We start from the raw sequence: 26,757 nt of genomic DNA, 5'->3' as shown, positions 1-26,757 counted from the left end.
ACACAGGTCTTCCTGGCTTTGAGGCCCCTTTCTATCCAACATGCCTCATTGTATCTCACAAAAATTATAAAGAAATGAATCATCTTAACCTTTTATTTGGAATTGTCAGTAACCACCAATATAAAGCTGAGAGCCCTGTCTATCAATTTGGTTCCTATGTCTGGAGCTTTGATGTCTGCCTGACATAGAGTACAGAAGTAAAAGGAAATAGATTTACCCTTAAGAATGAGGTTCCTAGATTTATGAAACTATTAAATTGTAAAGATTCTTGATGCTTTGTGTGTTTTTTGTTGGGAGACAGGGAGGTTAGTACCTAGAGTATTGTAATGAGAAACAGGGACTCCCAGTAATGTATGAGGTTTTTAATTCACTAAGATTGTAATAGTAAAAGTAAATGGAATGAAAAAAAAAAGTAAGTGGAATGGTTCATTTTTTAAAGCAATTTGTGCAAAGCACAGATCTAGGTATTGTAAAGAACACAAATATGAATAAGACTCAGTTGCTGCCCTCATAGAATTTCTAGTCTAGTAAAGAAGATAATAAATATATTCAGATCATTTTAATACTAGGTATACAGAGGAAAGAAACATCACTTTTATTTGAAGCAAGAAAGGAAGAAGAGTCATTTGAACTGGATCCTAAAGGACAAATGATTTCAACAGGTAACCCAGTGGAAATAGTAGCCTGAAGACAACCAATACTTGGAAATCATCTCATGCCTTCCAGTGCACAAGTGAAAATGACAACTGCTTTTCTCAAACCTACAGTTTACAAAAGAAAGTCCATGGAAATATATATGCATATGTTTATTTTTAACATTGATTGTTTTTTTTCAGTTTTGAGCTCCAAATTCTCTCCCTTCTCCCCCACTCATTGAGAAAGCAAGAAATTTGCTATCAATTCTACATGTGAAATCATCAAAACATATTTCAATATTATTCATGTTGCAAAAAAACAAAACAAAACAAAATATAATAGATTCTGCTCCAACCCCTTATTTTAATTCTGTCTTTCTCTCTTTCAAATGTGGTTGTTGTAAACAACATATTGTTGAATTCTGGTTTCTAATCCATTCTACTATCTGGTTTTGTTTTATAGGTGAGTTAATCCCATTCACATTCAAAGTTATGATGACTAAGTGTGCATTTCCCTCCATCCCATTTTCTTCTGTTTATCCTTCTCTCTTTTTATCCCATCTCTCCTCTAAAGACTGTGTTGCTTCTGACTTTTTCTTCTTTTATCTACCTTCCCTTTTATCACCCCCACCCTTTCCTTTAACAGCTCCCCCTCCTACTTCCCAGTTGGGTAAGAAAGATTTCTAATCCTAATTGAGTATGTATCTGTGTGTATATATGTCTGTCTGTATGTATGTATGTATTTTCCCCTTTTGAATAATTCTAGATGTCTGTGAGATTCAAGCATTGCCTCTCCTTTTCTCCTGCATTGTAAAAGCTCTTCCTTGCACGGCCCCTTTTAAAAATAATAATCTGTTTTTCTGTAATTATGTGTTAAAACAAGTTCCAACACTTTTAATTTTTACTTTTTGTGTTCCAAATTCTATATCTCCTCTTCTCTCTGAGATGGCAAGAAATCTGATATAAACTAAGTCTGTGCAATCCTCTAAAACATTTACATTTTAGTCATTTTGCACACAAATATTTGAGGAAGGAAGGAAGGAAGGAAGGAAGGAAGGAAGGAAGGAAGGAAGGAAGGAAGGAAGGAAGGAAGGAAGGAAGGATATATTACTCTTTTATGCTTCTCTCATCTTGAATATGAAAGTCAAGTTTTCTGTTCAGCTCTGATCTTTTCATCAGGATTGCTTGAAAGTACTCTTTCATTAAATATCCATTTTTCCCTCTGAAGGATTATAATCAGTTTTTCTGGATAGATTATTATTGGTTGTAATAGCAACTTTTTAACCTTCCAGAATATCATATTTTAAGCCTTCTGCTCCTTTAATATGGTAGCTGCAAAATCTTGTATAATCTTGATTGTGGCCTCATAGTATTTTTTTTTTTGCAGGGCAATGAGGGTTAAGTGACTTGCCCAGGGTCACACAGCTAATAAGTGTCAAGTGTCTGAGGCTGGATTTGAACTCAGGTCTTCCTGAATCCACAGGCAGTATTTTATCTACTGCACCACCTAGCTGCCCTCTCTCATAGTATTTTTTTTTTTTTAGTGAGGCAATTGGGGTTAAGTGACTTGCCCAGGATCACACAGCTAGTAAGTGTTAAATGTCTAAGGCCAGATTTGAACTCAGGTACTCTTGACTCCAGGGCCGGTGCTCTATCCACTGTGCCACCTAGCTGCCCCCCTCATAGTATTTTAATAGTTTCTTTCTGGCTATTTGAAATATTTTCTCTATGATCTAAGAACTCTGGAATTTGGCCATATAGTGGGAGTTTTCATTTTCAGATCTCTTTCAGATGGTGATTATTGGATTCTTTCTATTTTGCCGTCTTATTCTATCAATTTCTTTGATAATTTCTTGAACTATGATATATAGGCTCTTTCTTTCCTCATGGCATTCAGATAGTCCAATCATTCTTAAATTATCTCATCATCTATTTTCCTGATCATTTGTTTTGACTTTGTACTTCCAAGGTGGTGTGATCTCTGTGAAATGTGGTCACTGATCTTCTGGTCTGCACTATGGGTTTTACCCAGGGAGGGCTTCTAATCCCTTGGGATTACAATGTATACTGCTCCTCAGGGATCCTGTTCCCTCTTGACCAAAATTGCTCCTCTCTGCCCTGGAACTATGACCCAGAAGGGACTATAGCAAAGGGTTTTCCTATATTCTCTCTCTGACAAGTTCCCAGGTCTGCTTACCCTCTCTGGTTTGAAAGCTCCCAAAACTTCTACAGTTTGTGTCACTACCACCACCTAATTTCACTGCTGGTGTTTTATCCATGTGGGCTCTGGGTTACAAATCTCTTTTCAACCTTCTAAGTTGTCTTGGGCTGGAAAAAATGTTCACCCTCACCTTCTTGGCTCTGCTGCTTCAGAATTCAATTTGAGGCATTATATTAAAATTTCTTGGAAGAATATTTTGAGAGAGCTCAGCTGCTTCCTTACTCTGCCATATTGGCTCTGCCCCCACCCCAGAATATTTTTTTAAAAGAATGCTGTACCAATTCCACACTAATCTGGCATGAGTGTGACTATAATTAAGATATATTATGAAGGACAAGCCAAGAATCTGTTAAAAATTAATGAAGAGGGGGATTCATGGCAGCAAGAAAATAAGAATTTTGCTTGAAAAGTAGTGATTAACTAAGTTTGATAGACAATAAAAAAAGTGAAGGAGAATTTATGGGAGATAAGCCTAAAAAGGTAAATTTGGATTGGATCAAAGGAGTTTTTTGTCATTGTTTTGGTTTGTTTTGGTTTGATTTTGAGGAAAGAAAAAGAGTTTGCAGAGCTCTGGCTACCTTCCTGAATTCTTGTCTTCCTTTAGCAACTGTCTTTCATCTCTCCTCCAACAAGACTATAAGACTCAGGAAGTTGCTCCATTCAATATTACTCTAAGAAAGGCCACATGAGGGGCTGCATTTTTTATTACAGTTTGATGAATAAAAAACATTGATATTTATTATGAATCATACATGAATTATAGGAATTCAAATAAATTATGAAAATCATAATGCTAAAGACACAATGGTCTTTAGCTCTTCCTCTTTGCCATACTGAGCAGGTGTTATGTGTATTGTGTTTGTACATCCATGTCAAGTTCAAGATACATTTAGTAGCCTAGTGATGAATCATCCCTAGTGTTTAAGTTGCCTCAGTCATTTATGATATTGAATGTAAAAGAGAGTATACAATTTTGGTTCTGAGGTCACTGATTAATAACAGGAAGAAGAAATCCCATGTTGTGGTTCCTTTTTATGATTCCCTGTATCATTAAGGTTCAGTTTGAAAGTGAAAGACACACAATACCATTGGGTTGGGGAATAGAGGTTTTAGAAATGATTCTCACTAAAAACTATTTTAAAGAAAATGCTCACTTTTTCTCCCCCTCCCTTCCAATTTCTTGGCCAGTGTTTGTTAGGTTCAACTCCAGCCATGGTTTCCCAGTGGAGGTCAATGCAGACACCAGCATCTTCCAGCTCAAGGAGGTGGTTGCTAAGCGACAGGGAGTTCCAGCTGACCAGTTGCGTGTGATTTTTGCAGGGAAGGAGCTTAGGAATGACTTGACACTGCAGGTAAGTCTTCCCTTGTGGATTCGTTGCTGGGATGCTGCCAGCCCCAGTGCTCCTGCCTCTCATGCTGCCAATCTGACATTCATGCCTGAGATCTAATAGAATAAATAGTGCCTGGGGATTCCTTGAACTTTACTCCACACTGCTTCATTAATTCTGACCTTCTTAATTATGCATTAAAACAGCAAGCAGGAAGGATAGGAAGAACGAATATGAGTGAGAGAGAGAGAATACATGAGCTGTGCTTAGTGAATAAATGTTTACTGACTACAGGAGCAAGCTATGCACAATTTCTGTGTCTGTTCAATTTCTACCTTACTTATTCCATTTGAATCTTAATGAAGAAGGATGTGAATAAATTGTTCCAAATCAGGCTGCTCAGTCACCATCACATGGAATTTGTAACCCAATTGTGACCCCTGGAGGATAGTGACAGGCTCCTGCCTATTTTATGAGTGGAGGACGTACTGAACAACTTTTTCACCACAGCCAATGAGACTCGGGATCCTCACGCTCAGAGTCTGAATTCGGGTGGGACAAGAGAGATTTGGGCACAGCCAGATTTGTTTGTCATTTTTACTTCTGTTATCTTGGGATTTGTTATGAGAAACCATGAAAAGAGAGAAAGCTAGGCCTTCTTCAAGTGTGATACCCAACTTCTACCCGTGGCATAAAGAAAAAAAACAAAAACAAAAAACCCTTTTCTTTCACATCTTTGTAGTTCATTTTAGAGTCAGTCTTGTTACTTCTGAGGCTTGGGTCATAGGAACAGCTGGTTACCTGAACCACAAAGATCACTTTGAGGGAGGTTTAGAGATTGGTAAATAGTCAACGGTGTAAAAAGCTTTAGAACCGAAATGCATTCTGCAGGTGGTTGAGCCCATCCCTCCCCCTTTTTTCTTCTTTTTCTTTCTTAACCAGCACAGATTAATTGACACTCATGTTTACAGCTGTTGGGGGGTGATGGGGAGGAGAATACTACTGAGCACAGAAGGGCTGCTGTGTCTGGCTTCACAGTCACTCCTTGTATTGATATCCTATCACTGCCTCTTCTTACTTATGATATTTATTGCTTTGTAAGATGCTTTAGGGAGTTAGGGTACACAAAAGGAACTATAGAAATGCAAATCATTCTTGTCATTCTCTGGTGCCTCTCCTGCTGCTACTGTTGATGTACATATTCATTGTGCACAAACTGCTGTGCTTAGCTTTTAGGCAATTTGTTTTTATCAGGGAAAGTGCATGTGCTTAAAAAAAAAAAAAGTGTTGCGTGTCTTTTTACTCAGTCAACTAAAAAAGCTTTTTGCTATACGTGCCAAGCCCTTAAATATTAGGACCTTTCCTTTCCAACCAGTTGATCATAAAACAACCACCTAAAGCCAATCGTTTTCTGTAGCCAGATTTTTCAAGTGTTAGTAATTGTCATCTTGTTGCAGGGTGAATATATAAAACCCTATTTGGGCTAATGATGTAAAAATAGCCATCAGCTAGTTTTGTCTTCATATACTTAAATCTACATAGATACTGGTAATTTGATTTAGAATGTGCAAACATAGAGTATTAATTTAGGAATCTTTCCCTGGATAAAACATGGACCTATTTTACTCCCTTAAAAAAAGTTTCTAGAAAGTTGTATCAGGACACAAACATGTATTTTGAGGGAGACTAGTAAAAGGAACTTCGCTGGGGTCAGAAGTGGGTCTGAAGAGATCTAGGATATTAATATATGGTATTCTGATTGCCTTGCAAATCTTAAAGAAAGCAGACTGAGATAGATGTGAGGGTAATATGTCGCAGAAACAAAATTTAAACAACAGAATCTAAATAGTTTCTGAAGAGATTTAAGGAGATGACTAGATATTTGAACCAACGTTTGAGCATTCTAAAATATTTTTAATTTCTTAGAGCCATTATTTTAGACATTTTTATCACATTATCTTCACAGATAACATTTTATATAGCACCTACTGTGTTCCAGGGCACTTTACAAGTATTAGCTAATTTGATCCTCACAACACTGAGAGGATGCTGTTGTTAAGCCCATTTTACAAATGAGGAAACTGAGGCAACTAGAGAGGGTAAATGACTTAACAGGGCCACACAGATCTTAGCTTAGTTCTTCCTAACTCCAGGTCTACTGTTTTATCCAGTATACCACTTGGTTGCCTAATATATGTAATAGTATTATGGACTATTTTTTAAAAATCATCCCATTTACTTCTTTCAGTAGTATGCTTCAATATTCAAAGCAAGTGTAGAGTGTATACCCAAAAGGGTTAGATAGTACCATATTTGGTGTTATAGAACCCTTAATTTTTTATAGTATGATTCCAGTAAAATCACAACTCCAAATTCACTTTCAATCTAACACATGTCAGATTCTTTCTGTTTTTATTGAAGTTGCCTTCCCTTTACCTTTAGGTAAGATTTTGGACAGATTTTCTATGTGTTTGAGCATCCCCTTTGTAGGCCAGTGAATTTAGGGAAAGAAAGTCAATGACTCTTAATGAAGGAGTTGTTTAAAGAGAGCTAGTAGAATATTATCAGATGATTGCAGAAAAGAAAACCTACAAATGCTCAAAGAAAGGCTAAAAAAGGCAGCAAACACATTTTCATAGAATCGCTCTATTACTTTGAAGTGTTGGGAAACAAACAATCTAGGAAACATAAACTCTCTCATCTATATATAGGCTACAGCTTAGTTTAAAACTGCATTAAGTATTTTGGGACATAGTATACAAGATCCAAATTTTTTTTTTTAATTCCAGGTTTTGTCAGTAGCATTTTAGAAGTAATCAAATACAATTACAAAACAATTAAAAATTGTTCACTGAGCATTTAAATATTAAATCTAATAGGAGTAAAATATGCTGTTTTTTCTCTTCTAAAAAAAGTAAATCATTTTCGGCTTTAGAGACATACATTTTTGGTTCTTATATTTTTAAACTATAGATTTTCCTTATTTTAAGAAAAAGTGATGTTATATACAGAGTCTTAGTTCTACCATATTTGAAGACAATCAGAATTGCTGTATTTTTTTCAAACTTCATTGCAAAAAGAGTCTGTTGTTTAATCAGAAGGGGTACCTTGTCGTTAACTAACTTACCTTTGCTAAAGTAGATGGTTTGAGTACTTAGTATTTGTATATAATCAAAAGTATGAAGGTGCTAATGGAAGAATCAGGAACTATTGCTCTCTGGACTTCTGGGGCAGAGCCAAGATAGCAGAGGAAAAGCAGTGAGCTCACGAACTCATGACACGATCACTCCAAAAATCATCCAAATAACGCCATAGGAAAATGCCCGGAGCAGCAAACCTCACAGAAGAATGTGCTAAAATCATCTTCTAAGCAAGAACGGCTTGGAAGGCCAGAAGAAGGGAGCTACTGTGCTGATACAGGAGTCAAGTCCAACCCCACAGTCACCCTGACACAGATCTAGTCCCAGGAAGGCCTCACCAGAGAAGAAGACCCCCAGAGCCTCTGAATCAGCTGAAGCACCAGTGTTGTCTGGAACTAAGCTCACAGTCTGGTGAGTGAGCTGAGCCCTGGGCAGGGGGGAGACTACAGGGGTCTATGCTGGTGCTAAGGCAGAACTTGGATTTTACACCCCGGCTGAGAACCAGGAGGTAGGCTCAAGTAGCAGTGGCCCAGGTTGGGGAGGGGCACAGGCTCCTTGGAGCTGACAACCACAACACACAAAGCTAGTTGATTAGCAAGTTGGTCTGGGGTCATCTAAGGACCAAGGAACAGGCCGGGCAAGTGAAGAACCTGATTCTCCTTAAATTATACCACCTGGGACTTCTTAAGCTTGGGATACAGCCTGGAAACAGTGCCCCACTTTAAGGAGCTAAAAGTCAAGTAAAAAAGAAGGGCAAGAGGAGTCGACAGAGAAAGGTGAGGACCATAGAAAGTTTCTTCAGTAACAAGGAAGACCAAGGGGCACCCTCAGAGGAAGATGTCAACATCAGGGCCCCTATATCTAAAGCTTCCAAGAAAAATGTGAATTGGTCTCAAGCCATAGAGGAGCTTAAATAGGACTTTGAAGATAAAGTTAGAGAGGTAGAGGAAAAAATGGAAAGAGAAATGAGGGAGATGCAGGAAAGACATGAGAAAAAAGTCAACAGCTTGAAAAGTCAAATTGGCCAAATGGAAAAGGAGGTATAAAAGTTCTCTGATGAAAATAATTGCCTAAGAATTAGGATTGAACAAATGGAAACCAGTGACTTTATGAGAAACCAAGACACAATAAAGCAAATCCAAATGAATAAAAAAATAGAGGGCAATGTGAAATATCTTCTGGGAAAAACTGCTGACTTGGAAAATAGGTCCAGGAGAGATAATTTGAAAATTATTGATCTACCTGAAAACCATGATCAAGGAAAGAGCTTAGACACCATCTTCCAAGATATTCTCAGGGAAAATTGCCCTGAAATTTTAGAAGAAGAAGCTAAAATAGAAATTGAAAGAATCCACTGATCACCTCCAGAAAGAGATCCCAAAAGGAAAACTCCTAGGAATATTATAGCCAAATTCCAGAGCTCTCAGGTCAAGGAGAAAATATTACAAGTTGCCAAAAAGAAAGAATTCAAGTACTGTGGAGCCCCAGTCAGGATAGCACAAGATCTAACAGCTTCTACATTAAAGGACCAGAGGGCATGGAATATGATATTCCAAAGGGCAAAGTAAATGGGATTATAACCAAGAATCACCTACCCAGCAAAACTCAGCATTATCTTTCATCAGAAAAAAATGGGACTTTAATGAAAAAGAAGACTTTCAGATATTTGTGATGAAAAGACCTGAACTAAATGGCAAATTTGACTTTCAAATACAAGACCCTAGAGAACCATAAAAAATTGGAGCTGGGGGACATACTGGGGGGTCATCCAGAGGGCGACTGTCTTGTGTCTGAGGCCGAGTTTTGGCTGGGATACCCCTGGGTCCAGGGGTCATGCTTTGTCCACTGTGTCACTTATCTAGGTGATGACATCTTTAGGGTTAAATTGAGAGGTGAAGGGAATTCACTGGGGGGAGGGGGAAGGGCAGAAGTGAAATCCTACATGAAAGTAACAGGAAAAGGCTTATGGAGTGGGGGAAGAGATAGGAGAAGAGCAGGGTAGTAAATGAATTTTATACTCATCAGAAAGGGCTCAAAGACCATAAACTCATCAGAGCTGCCTCAAGGAGGGACTAATAGACACACCCGACTGGGTGGAGTAATCTGTTTAATCTGGGCAGTAAAAGGAAGTATTGCTCTAAATTCAGTGTCTTTTCCATGGTAGCTTTACCTGGATAAAATATCAAATGATGTAAATATTTGACAGGTTTTATTTTTAAAATGTTAGTGGTTGGGTTATTTCATCAGTTTTTTGTAAATAGTGCTTTTTGATTTGTTATTCAGGCTTTTGCAGATGAGAGAGTTCTTAAGAAGGACATCCTGCTAAATGTTTAACAAATGGCTGAGGTCCGGGTGAGGGGGAATGATGTGTAGTCTACAGATTTTTAAATTTCATCTGTGTCATTATTATTTTATCCATGACTTTCTTAAGTCTAGATAATTCACAAAACAACAAATCAAGCCCTTGTAGCATTTCATGATTTTCAATGCTCACATTGGGAACTTAACAATTAGCTCTCACGAGCTTTCTGTAGCACACTCAGATGCTCATGGCTCTTGGGATTGATGCAAATGATAACTCATTCCCTACCCAAACTATCAAATCATTTATATGATATTTTGAAGGAAAAAAAAGGCATATTTGGGCAGCTAGGTGGCACAGTAGATAGAGTAACAGCCCTGGAGTCAGGAGGACCTGAGTTCAAATCTGGCCTCAGACACTTAACACTTACTAGCTGTGTGACCCTAGGCAAGTCACTTAACCCCAATTGCCCCACCAAAAAAAAAAAATGTTTTTAAAGGCATATTCCATTACGCATTGCAAAAATATGAAAATACCCCCCCAAAATAGACAATGATGCACGAACGTATATTATAGATGATTTCAACTGAACAAGTTTTATTTAGCTACAGTAAGAGTATGGGAGTGAATGCCATGGCATGGAAATATCCTTGTCATATAAAATTGGATATAATAATGGAATCGCCAAAATGGATCTTTTCCTATGTTTAAAAAGAGATGAATTGGCGCAGCTAGGTGGTGCAGTGGATAGAGCACCAGCCCTGGAGTCAGGAGGACCTGAGTTCAAATCCAGCCTCAGACACTTAACACTTACTAGCTGTGTGACCCTGGGCAAGTCACTTAGGCCCAATTGCCTAACAAAAACAAAAACAAAAAGTTTAAAAAGAGAGATGAATTTTAAAAATTAGAAAAATTAGGAAGTCATATTCCAGGAATTCCAGGAATTTTTGTCTTTTCAAAAGGATTTTCCACTGAACTCCTTGCACACCCATACACCCCAAATGATGCCCTTTAGAGTTAAGATTATTGATTTAAAGCTGGAAGGGACCTCAGAGACCATAAGATTTAACCCTCACATTTTATAAATGAAAAACTGGGATCCAAGAATGTTATATTACTTCCTCAAATTCCTTTCTTTTAAAGAACTAGTTAATAATTTCTCTTGATTACAATAGACATCTCATTGGGTCCCATGCTTACCAGCTAATCTTTGTTTCATAATGTCATCATCCTGTGTTATACCAAACTTCTGGGGTGTCAAACATGCAGGATATTGTGAAACCACAGTCTGGATTACTTCTGTAACTACTATTAGATCACAGTATTGTAATATAGGTACTGAGGATTTATCATGTAACTGTTTACAATATTTTTGTTTTGGGAGTTTTGTTATTAAAGATCCCATAGAAGTTGCAAATTGAATCACAATTGTGTGTGTGTATGTGTGTGTATTTTTATGGTTTATTTAATATGTACTATTGGCAGATCCATTTAATTTTTATTCTTTGATCCTCTCCCACGATCATGGGACATAGGTATTACAAAGCCTTAATGTCTTCTTTATTTCCCATTTAACAATGAAAATACTTTATGTTTTATATAGTGTAAACACAAGTATAATGGAAAGTCACTGCTATGAATGCATAGGAACTACTTAATATTTTCCTCTGACAGAAGTCTACATTTAAAATAATATACCCTAGTACACTCTAGATAATACTGAGTGGCAGTAGATGCCCAGATTTTTCTCCCTTACTATCATTTTCTTTTCCATAGTCTTTCTTTTTTCCATTGGAAATAGTCTCTCTCTCTCTCTCTCTCTCTCTCTCTCTCTCTCTCTCTCTCTCTCTCTCTCTCTCTCTCTCTCTCTCTCTCACACACACACACACACACACACACACACACACACCTGCCTATTCTGTTTTATAATTGAATTAGGACATACAGTGAAATGAAATATAGTTCATAAGGGTGCAGGACCAGAAAGAAATATGAGTGCATGGAGTAGTTCTCTGTTTTTAATTCCTGCTCAGTGCACTTCTTAGTTGTTTTTGTAAGGACCTTTTTCAAGGATGAAAAATTATTTAACTGAAAAGGATTGATTTTTAAAATTGAATAAGTTGCATTTTTATTTAAGCATAACTGGTATCCCTTATAAGTCTATATATTTTATTTTATGCATTTAAAGACATTGTTCTGAGAAGAAATCTATAGACTGGACCACATTGCAAAAGAGATCCATGACATAAAAAGGTCAAGTGCTCCTTATGAGACATTTAGTTTCTGGCATGTAATAGATGCTTAACAAATTCTTGTTCTTGGTTTAGTTAGTACTAGTCTTCTAACAAGAACTTGCCATTGTCCCTAGTTTCATTCTTCTATTAAATTATTGTTCTCAGCCTTGTCCTTAACATTATCTCAGTTCTCATTTCCTCTCTATGGAAATGGTTGGCTAGCCTTCTGGAATCTCTTTCCTTAGCCTTTATTACAGGTATAGTAGTCTGTACCTAATCAGAGACTTTGCCCCTACTGTCCCTTTCTTAGTCATCTTAGTTTGCTTCGTTCATAACATTCTGGCCAAGGCTTAGGAAAATCTTTTGTCTCTCTATCTGTATATACTCCGGTTCCTTATAAGAAATTATTCTTATATCTGGACCCCAGAGCTATTTTACTCCCCACCTCCTTCCCTGTTTTAAGGCCTTTGTGGTCCTTTTTTATCTTTGAAGTCTTCATGAACTGACCTCAGTGAAATCTGCTTATAGTTTTCTTACCAATCTCTCCGGCCCGGTTCTTCCTGTGATGCAGATTTTTCGTCTGGATCTTTGGGCCTTTCTAGACCTTGATACAAGTCACCTCCTCCATCTGTACCGTATGTCTTATGACTCAAGTGAGCTAGCCAGATTAACCCAGACTCCAGTCCAAAGTCTGGATCTCCTCATTCCATAGCTACTTCTCCTAGTCAAACTTGCTCTCTTGTTTTGAATCTGTTCATTCAGATGAACTTGCCTCTACCTTTCCACTATTGATTAAAGCAAATGGATACTCATACCTCAGGGTCAATAGTGACTGAGTAACTTTTTCTTGTCCTGAGCTAGAGGGTCTATCGATTCACTTTCCCATCTCAAATGATAGATCACTTTCCCTGTGAAAGTGATTTATCTTTCCCCATTCTTAAGGTTACATATCTCAGTAATTACAATAACAAAAATTGCATAGGTGCATAGTATCATTAACACATTATTACCTTCCAGATTATTAGGTTGTGCCATTCTACAAGAGGAGTGCCCACAACACAGTTTAAAATTATATACATAGCATCGCTATGCAGAACCAAAATCTGGCTTTAATCATCAAACACAACCCTCTAAATCCTGTGCCCTATGAAATGGATACTGCGTATACTCTAGCATATTTCCAGAGACTATTGATGAGATTTTTTTGTTTTACTCCATGATACACAGGATAAAACATTGCCAAATGATCCTCCCCTTCATAGACGTTCGATGTAGTTTGTTTTCAGTTTGACTTTAGAATGCAACATCTTTATCTCTGGAAATGAATGGGTGGTTCATATTGGCCTTCATTGTTAAAAATGGGGAATGCTCACTTCCTTGTCACTCAGCTTTTAGAAGTCTAGGAAATATTTTATAAGAGTGGCAATTTAGATATGACCTTGTAACAATGATAACTGTATATAACCTCCATGGCTCCTCTGGAATCCAACTTTCCTTTTGATTTAAGACATTAGGAAAGTTAGGTTATGTGACATCATACTTACACTTTTGGTCCTTTGCTGCCATGTTTGTTTAAGAGAAAACTATTCTGTAAATAACACCCTTGAACCCTGCAGTGAATAAAAAGCAAGATTCTTTTGAAGTGTGGTCTTGCTATGAAACTCATTGCTGATCTCATTTATTTAAGTGAATGTAAATGAATTTCACTCCTATATTCCTCTGAAGAACTGATGCATTAGCAGAGGAGCTGGTAAGCACCACACAGAATTAATGGAGGAGAATCATCTACATAGAATGAGTTCACATTTCAAAGAGCCAGAGAATTTAATCTGTTTGTGTCTGTGTGTTTATATGAGTCAGTCATAAAAGTACCCCGAATTACTTACCTCTTTGCATAATTCAAAACCTTCAGAAATGTAATTTCTCTGTTGAAAGGAAGACTTGACATTTTAGTGCCCCTGTGGACTTATGAAACATCTTTGAGGATTGCCATGGATAAATGATAGGGGGGAAAGTTACCTTCTTTGGGCTTATTTGAGGCTGAAACTTTATAACTCAAATGGTTAAGAGGCTTCCTTCAGCTCCTCTGGGCATTTTCACTGATATTTCATTGAGTTGATTCCAAGCACAAAACTCAGAGAAAATGGGTGAATAAGTGGTTCTCTTTGGCAGTTACTATAGGTGACCCCAACTTGTCTTAATTTGTGATGAACTTTGCTATTACAATATAAAATGTAAAAATGTGTTTCTTAGAAGAATATGGTTAAGGACAAAGTCTGTGATTTCCTTGGTATAGGGGAACACCCTGGATGAGGAAACACTTTTACCAATGCAGCTCGAGACATTCTGTGGAATTTTATTATCTTAAATCATTTCCCAAAGTACTCAGAAGTTAAGTGACTTGCCCAAATTCATACGGTATTGGCAGTAGAACTTGAACCCAGGTTCAGAGCTTGACTTTCCACCCATTATGCCACACTGCATTTCGTGTCATAAAAAGTCTTGAGCAACCAAAGTAAACAGATTATACTTGGGGGCTGGGAGGAAAACTTCTATATATTCAAGCACATATTTCTTTCTAAATAACATACTAATACACACACATAGAAATCTTATTATAACACTATTTTCTGTGGAGAAGAAATCATTACGAGAGTTTGTTTGCATGTGTAATTCACATAAAGGCTGCAACATAATTTTAAAATTTGAGAACTATGGGGCAGCTAGGTGGCCCAGTGGATAGAGCACCGGCCCTGGAGTCAGGAGTACCTGAGTTCAAATCCGGCCTCAGACACTTAACACTTACTAGCTATGTGACCCTTGGCAAGTCACTTAACCCCAATTGCCTCACTAAAAAAAAAAAAAAGAACTGGTCATTATCACCTCCCCCAGCCTTAAAATCAGAATAAAATAAAAATTCCTGTCATCTAACATTTAAGACCTACATGTGTCAGGGAAAAAAGTTATTCATTTTTTTAAATATTCCTTGAACTAATAAAGAGTTAGACTCATGAAATTCATGAACTTACATCTTTTCTTACATATGCTTTGTCATTTTCAAGTTCTTTGTTCCACCTAACCTTGAGTTGTACTCTCAAAAACTGGACAAAAATATCTATTGTATTAAAAGTGAAATTAAAGAAAGAGATAAAGATAAGTGAATATAAATATAAGATTCAGTGAAAGGATATGATTAGATGTCATGGATTATATTTTTTTAATGGCTAATCAATTTTTTTCTGGTACAAGGTATCATCTATTTTTTAACCTTTCCAGTATTTCATGTAAAAAAAGCCTATTGTTATATAATTGCAATAATGTAAATAGAAAGAACAAAAAATAATTAAAACTGAATGCTTGTTCAAGAAGGAAGACAGGAAGGAAAGAAGGAAGAAGGGAGCGAAGGAAGGAGGGAAGGAAGCAAGGAAGAAGAGAAGAATGCAAAGAAGGAGGGAAACAACCATTCATTAAGCATGTACTCTGCGCCAACTTTTTGTTCTTCAGATGTTTCAATAATGTCGAACTCTCAGTGACCCCATTTGGGGTTTTCTTGACAAAGATACTGGAGTGGTTTGCCATCTCCTTCTCTAGCTCATTTTACAGGTGAGGAAACTGAGACACACAGGGTTAAGTGACTTGCCCAGAGTTACAAAGCGAGTAAGTATCTGAAGTAAGATTTGAGGGGCAGCTAGGTGGTGCAGTGGATAAAGCACTGGCCCTGGATTCAGGAGGACCTGAGTTCAAATCTGACCTCAGACTCTTGACACTTACTAGCTGTGTGGCCCTGGGCAAGTCACTTAACCCCCATTGCCCCACAAACAAAACAAAAAACAAAAAAGATTTGAGCTCAGATCTTTCTGACTCCAGGCCAGGCACACTAACCATTGCACTACCTAGCTCTCCCATGTGCCAGGTACTTTATAAATATTATCTCATTTGATGTTCACAACAGATGCTATTATTATTTTCATTTTACAAGAAGGAACTGAGGCAGACATATATCCTCCTGACTCAAGGCTCAGGTCTCTGTTCATCATGCCACTTAGCTGCCTCTAAAATTATAATTACTTACACAGATGCAAGAGTTAATGATTCTTCACAGAAGTGTGGGACCATGAGTGTGGGATATTACATGCAATGTCAGATGTCTCAATGTGTTTGTTAATTTAGCTGAAATTTTGTTTGGTTTGGTTTGGTTTGGTTTTGGTTTTTAGTAGTTTGTTATAAGGGATGGCTCTCTGGGAGGAAAAGGAGAGACCTGCATTAGAAAATGTAGGTGATATAAAAGCAAAAAGATCAATAACAATTCTTTCTGAAAATAATTGTTACTAAGTGTGAGTTTTATTTTGCTGAGGCCTACAGCCGTTGTAGAATATAATAGTTAACAAATGAATTTTTGATGATGAAAAAGTAGGAATTGCTAGTATAATATTTCAGTAATGACTATTTGAGGACATTGGTGAGGTACTAAGGTGGTAGTTATGTGTGTCCCCTTTTTTCTGCACATGCAGCAATCAGAGGCTGAAATAATTAATTTGTACAGAAGCAAACATTCAGTTGCTTTTCTTATTTGGAGCACAAGTCTATGATTTATGTGCTCAGTGTCAGAAGAGATTAATGTCATAGATTCCTTGCAGTTATAAGGTGAATATTTTGAATTTGGGACAGGGTTTTGGCCGTATTTGCTTTAGTCTTCCATGTCTAGGGGTGTGTGTGTGTGTGTGTGTGTGTGTGTGTGTGTGTTACTCTTTAGGGAATGCAATTCTTGAGAATAAATTATCTTAGTAAATAGGGCACTGATACTTTAACTTCATTATTCGGTGTGTTCATGGATGCTGTTTTCTTGAGTGAACTTTTTTTCTGATTTAGTTACATTGGAGTAGTTAGCTTTACACACCTTAATAAGTATAAAAATTAAGAGAGCTCACAGAGGACTCATCACACATTAGATTGATCCCCTATGGAAGATATACTGGGGGACATGGGCAAGTCATATAACATTAGAATCTGTATCAGTGGAATGAGTGCCTGCATCAGGCATATATCCATCAATGTATGTACATAATGATCAGCCTAACTGTGGCAACTTCCTTTTTTAAAAAATAATGATAATAATGATAAGAACAATAGTGCAGTTGTTTAGGGAGGGGGAGCAAGGGTAGAGAGAAGATAAAAGACATACTGATGTTTCAAACATTTGTACTTTGATAAACCTTGTAAAACCATAAATGTTTCAAAAGAAATTGAATCTTTGTGTCCCCTTTCTATTTATGCATAATTCATTCAAATGTTCTAAATGAAGGAGAAAACCAAAGTCATTCTGAAACGTTTCATTTGTCCATTAAAACCTATATGCCAAGAGTTTTGGAACATGCTACGATATAGTCTATCAATCCACCAAAAAAAGTAATGGTAAAAAAATAAAAAGCTAACATTTATAACAGTTTAAGGCTTGCAGCGTACTTTTTATCCGTTATCTTATCTGATCCCAAGAACAACCCTTTAAGGTAGGTGTTATTATTTTCCACATTTTACAAATGAGACTCAAAGAGATTAAGTGAATTGCCTAAAAATACATGGCTTGTGTCAAAGGTAGAATTTCTTTTGTTGTTGTTGTTTGTGGGGCAATGAGGGTTAAGTGACTTGCCCAGGGTCACACAGTTAGTAAGTGTTAAGTGTCTGAGGCCAGATTTGAACTCAGGTGCTCCTGAATCCAGGGCTGGTGCTTTATCCGCTGCACCACTTAGCTGCCCCTCAAAGGCAGAATTTCAATCAATCAACATTTATTAAGTGTCTGCTGTGTGTCAGGGACTGTGCTAAACTCTGTAGATACAAAAAGAGGCAAAATGTAGTCTCTGGCCTAAAGGAGTTTACAATCTAATTTGAACCTGGGTCTCTCCCATTCCAAGAACAGCACTTTTTCCAAAACACAAAGCCCTTTTGTCATCTCTGAGTACCATAGAGATGCATTTTTTTAGGAGAAATGCATCCATTCATCCATTTACTATCCACTCTTTGCAAAGGAGGTAGGTATTCAACTTCATGTTTTACATACATTTACATTATGTATACTGTACAATACAGAATAAAGCTCTAGAACCTATTTTAAATTTATTTTAATTATCTGACAATTTAAATTATTTTAGAATGTGTTTTATAAGGTAAATTTAAATTGAATGAATGACCCTCCAAAGACAAGGTAATCATTTCTCCTGTAACCTTCAGGAGAGTTAGCCAGGGATTTATTTGTTTTCTTCTTTTAAAAAATAAAACAACAAATAAATAATCTTAGATTTATACTTCTAGCAGATTTTTCTTCCCTCCTCTCTCAACTTAAATTTAAATATAGTTACAAAATTTGAGATTTTATAAAATATTCTTTAACTTAAATCTTGGGCTTAACTTTTATCTTTATGTGAACAGTGTGCCTGGATCCATTACACTATGCACACACACACATACATGTCTGTGTGAATGTATGAATACATGGATATATATGGATACAGAAATAGATGATAGAGATAGATAGATGATAGATAGATAGACAGGGAGGGAGGGAGAGAGAGTGAGAGAGAGAGCGAGAGAGAGATGATAGATGAATAGATATTCTTTGGTACTGTGATTTTACAGGTAGAAGTCATTTGATTATGGGGACAGCTTTACAAGAATAATTAATTTTTATATCTCTTTAATGAGTTGCACACTTGAATTTGAGATTGACCATATTAGTTAAGTTAGTGTATTCACCAGAGCATGAATAACATGATAGGAGCTACACTAGTCATTCTGATGTATTTTTACTTGTATGGATTACATACATTATATAATCAGTCAAGCCAATTGGTTTGTATGTGAGTGTACCATGTTGCTTTTTGTCATTTGCAAGTGGAATAGAGAAACGAAATCTCTGGAATCCATCATCTTACCTTGAGCCTGGTTAAGTTAGTTACATAGTTCTAGCCTCGTAGATTTAATTAGAGTCCTTTCTCTGCCTTTTATCTTTCTGATTTCATGTAGGAGCTTTGTTAGAGTTTGGATTCACAACCTTAAAAATATATACATTGCTTGATTGTCAATTTTTTTTTTGAGTCAAAAGTAAAAATCAATATTCTTGAATCAGATACTAAAGGTTTTTTATCTCGACCTTATTCTTAATTTTAATTAAATATTAATTAATTAATTGATAATTGTATTGAGATGCCCTCAAAGGAAAAAAAAAGTATGTAACAAATTTTATTCCACCTTAGTTACTCACAGGGATGGTCACTCACCCTTGGTCTCACTATCATCCTGGAATTTTCAGTTCAACAATTCAGTAAGGATTTAGCAGGGCCTATGTTGACCCAGACACCGTGCTAGGAAGTAGTGACATCATGACAAAAAAATCAATAGTCCCTGCCCTTAAGCAGTTTTCATTCTATTGATAGGGAGCAACATGTCATAGATGAATAACATGAAGGGCAATTTGCTAACAATAGAACTTGGTTTCCAAAGGTCGGACTGGAATAGTAGAATGGAGGGGGATGGGCTCATGGTACAGGTAGAGCTGATATGGATACATCTGAGAGGGTCAGGAGTGGTGGCCTGGACAGAGAACTGTTCTGAATCCTGAGGATTTTGAGTGGAATCACATGATGACATATTATACTCTGTTTCACATTAGCAGTAATGATGTTGACTTAATATCACCAATCCCTGAGAAAGAAGTGGAAACGAGGAGGTGAAATGTGTACTGCAGCAGACTGGATGATGACTCCCTCCCTGGTCCTGCCTAGGGGTCAAGGAGAGAATCAGGGGAGTCCTGGAGCTTAGAGGAATTAGGCATGTTTGCGATGCTCATCCTCATGTCCTCCTCTGGGTCAGCTCTGCCCCAGGGTTCCATCTCAACTTTGAGTAGTGTCTTTTCCGTAGAATGTATATAAGTATGGGAGTTGAAGGGTTGGGGGGCAGTCATTAAAGAGGGACTTTAGTTCTAGAGGAATGGTTAAGGTGATGAGAAACTGGCAGTATACAGAGGCCAAGTGTTATAAGTATTCCAGTTCCAAGACCATGAACCCTGAAATTCTTCTGTTTGACTATAAACTCCTATCATTCTGTCCCTCTCCCTATACCTCACTATTCCTTCAAACTCACTTGACAGCTAAGTGGTATAGTAAATAGAGTACTAAGGCTGGAAGCAAGAAGATCTGAGTTCAAAGAAGGTCTCAGACATTAACTAGCCCCTCATTGTCTCAGTTACTTCAATTATAAAATGAGGATGATAATAACAGCATTTTCATTGGGTTATTGTGAGGATCAAAATGAGACAATATTTGTAAAAGTGTTTCGAAAAATGTCTTGCATGAACTATGCTATGTGGTCACTATGACATGGTTTCCAGAAATTTCATCCATTTTCTCTTTAAATTGGAAACCCTCAAAGTAACATTCCAAAATTAGTCGGATCAAGGAATCTATCATTTTCTGTAATCTAGGTACCATATTTCTATTAGTGGGGAGCATCTACATGGTACAGTGGATAAAGCACCAGCCCTGAACTCAGGAGGACCTGAGTTCAAATCTAGCCTCAGACACTTGACACTAGCTATGTGACCCTGGTCAAGTCACTTAACCCTCATTACCCTCAAAACAAAACAAAACAAAAAACATATTGCTATTAGTGGTATGGTTATGTCTGGTCTCTTGTACATCATGTCCGTGAAAGTAAATTCTGGGAACATAATGCAGGCCTGTTTGATGAACTACTGGTAACTAATATTCTTAAATCAATCTACCAATGATCAACAAACATTTATTAAATTCTTACTATGTGCCAGACGCAGTGCTAAGTGCTATGGATATACAAAGAAAAACCAAAATCAATCCTAACAGTTCAAGTGCAACATTTCTCAATGGAAGACTTTAATTAAAAAGTAAAGAAGATGAATACAATCTTTAAATTGAAAACTTTAATAGAAATCCATGACAATCCCCTTTGTGATTTTGAATGTTGCTACATTGTTAAAAAATCTGACAATAATCTTGACTACCTAGTTGCAAGTCAATGACGGCTGAATTTTGCAACCAGAAGATAAATTCTGGAGGAGTTAAGTGTAGTTACTAATCCCCAATTCACAAAATGCTATCACAAAACAAGGTTCATTTTTGACTACTTGTTATATAATAGGAGGTTTCCTTATACGCAATAAAAGGCATATTGTGCTTCAAATAAGTTTCAGTAAATAGAAGGGTTCATTAGGATACTAAAGATATTATGTAATAATAATAACCAGTAGTGTTTATAGTAAAATATGCCATGTTGCTCTCATATCCAGTTACCGAAGTAGTGAATGGTAGGTTATGTGAAGGAGTCAGAACTGAGCAGCTACATTTGAGGATGGAATAAAAAACCTCAAAAGGAATATTAAAGTAGGCTTTCATTCTCTTGGGAACCTCTACCCTCTCATTAAACGTTGACGAGTGGTTCACCAAATGAAAGGTTATCCTTCAGTTTCTAAGGTGAAATAAATAGATCATGTTAAGAGCTAAACACATATATACCATTAACTGAACTCTACATATACACGTATAGGTTGCCAAAATTTTATAGACGGATCAGTTAGGTTGAATAACTTTCCATGATTCTAAGTTATTTGACAAACTTTCTAGGAATTACTACCCTTTTTAACCTTAAAAAACCCTGGGAAAATATATATATACATATGTATATATGCATATGTGTGTATATATGCATATCTACACTTGTATATATATATATATATATGTGTGTGTGATTATTTATATGTATCTATACACACACACACACACATATATATATATATATAAATCACAGTAACAAAATGTATCTTTAATCTCAAAACTCTATATCATCAAATTCTAGTGAGTACCAGGATAAATATGATTCTTTTGGCCAAGAGTACCTTCTGTAGGTCTTCTCTCAGTTCTCCCAGATGTTAATGTCTTTCCTTTAATATTATATTCTATCAACTTTGTACATACCTTGCACGTACCACACGTGTTGTTTCCTTCATTTGAATGTAAGCTCCTTGAAATCAGGGGATGCTTTTGTCTCTTTGAATACCTAGGACTTAACACAGTACCTGACACATAGTAAATACTTAGTAAGTACTTATTCATCACTTGATTGAGCATTAGATATGACTGTTCTGGATTTTTCTGAAATCCAAGCTAACTACAGTGTTTATAGTAAATTTAGAGAAGCACTTGTGAATTCTGTTAAGTGAAAAAGTTCTTATGTCTCCTAAAGATACATCACTTCCTTTTATTAATAGTTTAACCCATTCAAAATGTAAATTATTTTTAAAATGTTAGTGCTAGAATATATTGAACCCATGTCTAATTAAATGGGTAAAGTTAAAAAGACAGTTGTCTTCAGTTGGAGATGGGGCTCATTCTTTTACCCTGCTGGTGGAGGAACCCACTGTAGCATTTCAGTTATGAGGATGAACATTTGCATAAACAAATAAAGAACATGCTAATGTAGACTTGCAATTATTCTTTCTTTAAATACTTTGACAAAAGTGATTACGGTTTAAGTATTTATGATACCTTTCAAAATACTAAATGAACATGTTGCCTATTTTTTTAAAAAAATAACTAGCTGATTTCCTTTGGAATATGAATTTTCTTCTGAGATGTGAGTAGATCTTGTTTAATGTACATGTGAGAATATTAAGATTGCAGATTAGTAAAGTAAAATGATAGAAGATACAGTACTGCTCTGTAATTATGCTTTGGTGCTTGCCAATTATCAACTTGTCTGTAATCACTGATCTTTAGGGAATATGTTTGAGAATGTGATGGCTTTTCAATTTCAGGTGTACTTAGCTTACAGTGACAAACCATGTAGGTTCTAATTTAGTCTCAGGCCTTTTGGAGGGGAAATCCATTCATTAGGGTCTCCTAAAGTTGTATAGAGTTTCCTATAGCAAATCAAAGCCAGCTGATCAATTTTGTTGTATTGGACCTTGTATCAGAATGTAATTCAGCTGATCAAGGTCAGCTTATTTCATTGTTTAGTGGATTGTGCTAATGTATGCAGGTCTTCTCTAGAGGAATTGATGGTACCATCGTTAATGAAAATTCAGTTCATCAGTGATAAGTGATACATATCTTTAGCATTAATAAAGAATTTTATATGAGAGATTTCCCAAGACATACAATGCTAATGCTGGAAGAGACTCAAAGGTTATCTAGTCCAACTTCCTCATTTGATGGAGGATGAAACTGATGCCAAAAGAGGTAGAGTGACTTGCCCAGGGTCACACAAGGAGGAAGTAGCTGTGCTGGGATTCAAATTTGGGTCCTATGATTTTAAGTTCAGTACTCTTTGAACTGTACCACACAACCTCCAAATTCTTCCTCTGTTGTTTGATAAAAGAGAAATCTAGGACTACTAGAAATGATTATTTTCTAAAAAGAAACTTATGATGATATGAATACCCAGGGTTATGCCTTATTTTAATGACTCTTCTCAACAGGTTTCTGATATACATAAATGTGGGTGGATGAAAATTTTATATTCATTAAAACTATAGTGAAAAAAAAGGGGGGGCGGCTAGGTGGCACAGTGGATAAAGCACCAGCCCTGGATGCAGGAGTACCTGAGTTCAAATCCAGCCTCAGACACTTGACACTTACTAGTTGTGTGACCCTGGCCAAGTCACTTAACCCCCATTGTCCCACTTAAAAAAAAAACAACAAACTATAGTGATAGCTACTTGAATGCAAATTAAAAGAACTCCAAGGTACCACCTCACACCTATCAGATTTGCTAACATGACAGAAAATGAAAATGACAAATCCAGAAGGGGATATGGAAGAATTGGGACACTGATGCACTGGTGGTGGAATTGTGAACTAGTCCAACCATTCTGGAAGGCAATTTGGAACTACACCGAGAAGACTATAAAACTGTGCATACCCTTGGACCCAGTAATAATACTAATAGGTCTGTATCCCAAATAAATAAAAGGGGAAAAGACTATTTGTACAAAAATATTTAAAGAAAGCTGTTTTGTGACAGAAATGAATTAGAAATCAAGGGGATATCCATTAATTGGGGAATGAGTGGTATTTTACTGTGACGGAATACCACTGTGCTCTAAGAAATAACAAGCAGGATAGTTTCAGAAAAACCTCAGAAGACTTTTCTGAACTCATGCAAAGTGAAGAGGGCAGAATCAGGAGTATATTGTATACAGCAACAGCAATATTGTAAGGATGATCAACTGTGAAAGACTTGGGAACTTGGGAACAAGACAATGAACTGTAGGATATTTTGACTGACTAGCCTAATTTTGGGGGCTAATATGACTGGAGGACAAATCTGGGGACTAATGACTATTTGGCTATCTTACTTCATTCATTGAATGTGGGCCGTTTATAAAGTTCCACCACACTGCTCTACTCCCAAATTGATAAACTAAAGATTAAGAAGCCTCTTAGCTAAATAATCAAAGCAGAGTTTATTTATGAGATACTATTGAAAATTAAGAATACAGGGAAATAAAATGTACAACCTGACTACTTTGCGGGTGTGTCTCTTTCCCACCTGCTGGACCACGAACTTTTTCAATACAATAAGGGCATTAGCTGCCTCTCTCCTCAGGGTATGTACTTTCCCTGCTCAGCTACTTTCCTCTAACTCCTCTTTTTTGTTTTCCTCTAACTCCTCTTAATCTTCACTTTTTCCAACCTGTACCCTGTGCCACCGCTTCTGTGCTCTCTGCTGCCTCCTGTTCAGTCTGTCTTCTGCCGCCTTTGCTCCTAGTCCTGCGTTGCTGTTCCTCTCGTCCCCCCCACCCCCACCCCAGTCTCTGCTTTCTAATCTCATCAGCTGCCCTCTTGACCCCTTCTCAGCCCCACGTCTCCTTGTCCGAACCCGAACCAGCTCCATCCTCATCTGCCCCCCCCCTTCAATCTTGTCTCTCCATCTAGTCCGTCGGAACCTCTCCTCAGCCTCTCTCACCCGCCCCCATCTGACCGAACCCCCTTGCTGTCTAACTCCCAGGTCTATATATACCTTTCTTCTCTCCACTCAAATCTCGGGGCTTTTTGCGGCCCCACGCCAAGCTAATCTGCCAGCCAGGGCTGCAGCTGGTGTGTGTGTGGGGGGGGTGCTCTCGAGCCTCATGTACCCCAGCACAGGCCACGCCAGAGCCCAGCATTTCTCAGATACCTCCGCTCAGGTCGGAGGGAGCTGGGGGCTTTTTCCCCAACTGTCTGACCTGGCGTCTTGTACAGCCCACGGGGCTTTTTGACTCAGCTGAAGCTGAGGGGGCAGGGAAGAGACCCTAAAGGCCTAAGGCTTTCTAATCTCAGTCTAAAGGTAGGGTCCCCAAATCAAAATAAATTTCCACAGAACCAAGATAGTTCCAAAGGATTTAAGATGAAAAAAAGGCATCTACCTCCAAAGAGAGAACTGATTAACTTTGAATGCAGATAGAAGCATACTTTAAAAATTTTGTCTTTTTTTGTCTGTGTTTTCTTTTGCAACATGGCTAATGCAGAAATAAGTTTTGCATGACTTCACATGCATAATTGATATTGCCTTCTCAAGGAAGGAGGAAGGATGAGAGGAAGAGAGAGAATTTGTAACTATTTTTTTAAATAAGGGAAATTTTTAGATGTAATTTGGAACTAATGAAATAAATAAAATAAATTAAATAAATAAATAAAATAAATTAAATAAATAAATAAATTAAATAAAATAAATAAATAAAATAAATAAAAAAAATTACAGTGATAGGACACAAGCTATAATTTGTCTTATTGATTTAAGACATAAAGCATTTGTGACTGTATAATTTTGGGTTTTTAAAGGTTATAAGCTAAGGCACATCAAAATGTGTGTTAAGTGGAAGAGTAGGATTTAAGGGCAATGGACTGCCCCTGGAGAGATTTCCCCCTCTAGGGGAGATCCTTTAGGAAAGCTACAACATCAGAGGACTGATAAATGTTTAACTCTCTGGGGGAAAAGATGTATGCCGGTCACACTTTTACATTTAATCTGCATTATTGACATTTTTCCATCACTTTCTTAAGTCTAGAAAATCAGTAAAACAATTAATCAAGCCCTGATTTTAGCATATTTAATATTATTAACTTATATCTGCTCTTTGTAGCATATTGATATTTTTTAAAGCACAAATATAACAGAATCTAGTTTCTCCAAACTTCAGTCATTGTAAGTTTATAGTACTTAGAATGGAAGAAGTGGTTAGTGAAAGACCAATAATGAGAAAGGTACTTTTCTGATCCTTCTCTTACAGATATTTCATGGACATCACACTTCATACTTCATCTGCTGGTTTCTTTCCCAAGGCAACTTAACAGTGTTTCCATTATTGCCTCTAAACCAAACTTCTTTTTTACCTGCTTGCTTTATATAACCAAAACTTAGCTCTAATATGAATCCTAATCAAATCATAGGTTAATAAAGGATCATCTTAAGTGTCCAAAATAAAAAACCTAAAGATAAAGATAAAAAATTCTAAAAAGTAAAGATAAAATGAATGGGAAAAAGTAGGACCAGCACTCCAACCTGAGGAAGTTTAAGGAATACTCTGCCTCTGACATCAATCTTGAATGGCTGCAAAGAGATATGAACTACAGAAGAGAGTAGTTCAAATCTTTTGTGTGTGTGTGTGTGTTATGAACCCCTTTGAAAACCTGGTGGGATGGGGCAGCTAGGTGGTGCTATGGATAGAGCACCAGCCCTGGAGTCAGGAGGACCTGAGTTCAAATTTGACCTCAGACACTTAACACGTATGAGCTGTGTGACCCTGGGCAAGTCACTTAACCCTAATTGCCTCACCAAAATAAAGAAAGAAAGAAAGAAATCTGGTGGGACCTTGGGACCCTGTCCCAGAATAA

The 26,757-nt window shown here is 37.0% G+C and overlaps 1 protein-coding gene across 2 annotated transcripts in view; it reads left to right on the top strand.

Annotated features, from left to right (window-relative positions):
* The window catches only part of PRKN (parkin RBR E3 ubiquitin protein ligase), a 1,788,167-nt gene that overhangs the window by 374,889 nt on the left and 1,386,521 nt on the right, over positions 1–26,757 (top strand). For both annotated transcript variants that reach the window (XM_043964490.1, XM_043964489.1), the window contains exon 2: positions 4,045–4,208. In XM_043964490.1, the coding sequence (XP_043820425.1) occupies positions 4,045–4,208 (164 nt within the window). The remainder of the gene's footprint in view (positions 1–4,044; positions 4,209–26,757) is intronic.

Source organism: Dromiciops gliroides, chromosome 4, assembly GCF_019393635.1.
Source record: "Dromiciops gliroides isolate mDroGli1 chromosome 4, mDroGli1.pri, whole genome shotgun sequence".
Lineage (NCBI taxonomy): Eukaryota > Metazoa > Chordata > Mammalia > Microbiotheria > Microbiotheriidae > Dromiciops > Dromiciops gliroides.
Note: the sequence above shows the minus strand (reverse complement) of the source record. Positions and strands in the feature narration are given on the sequence as shown.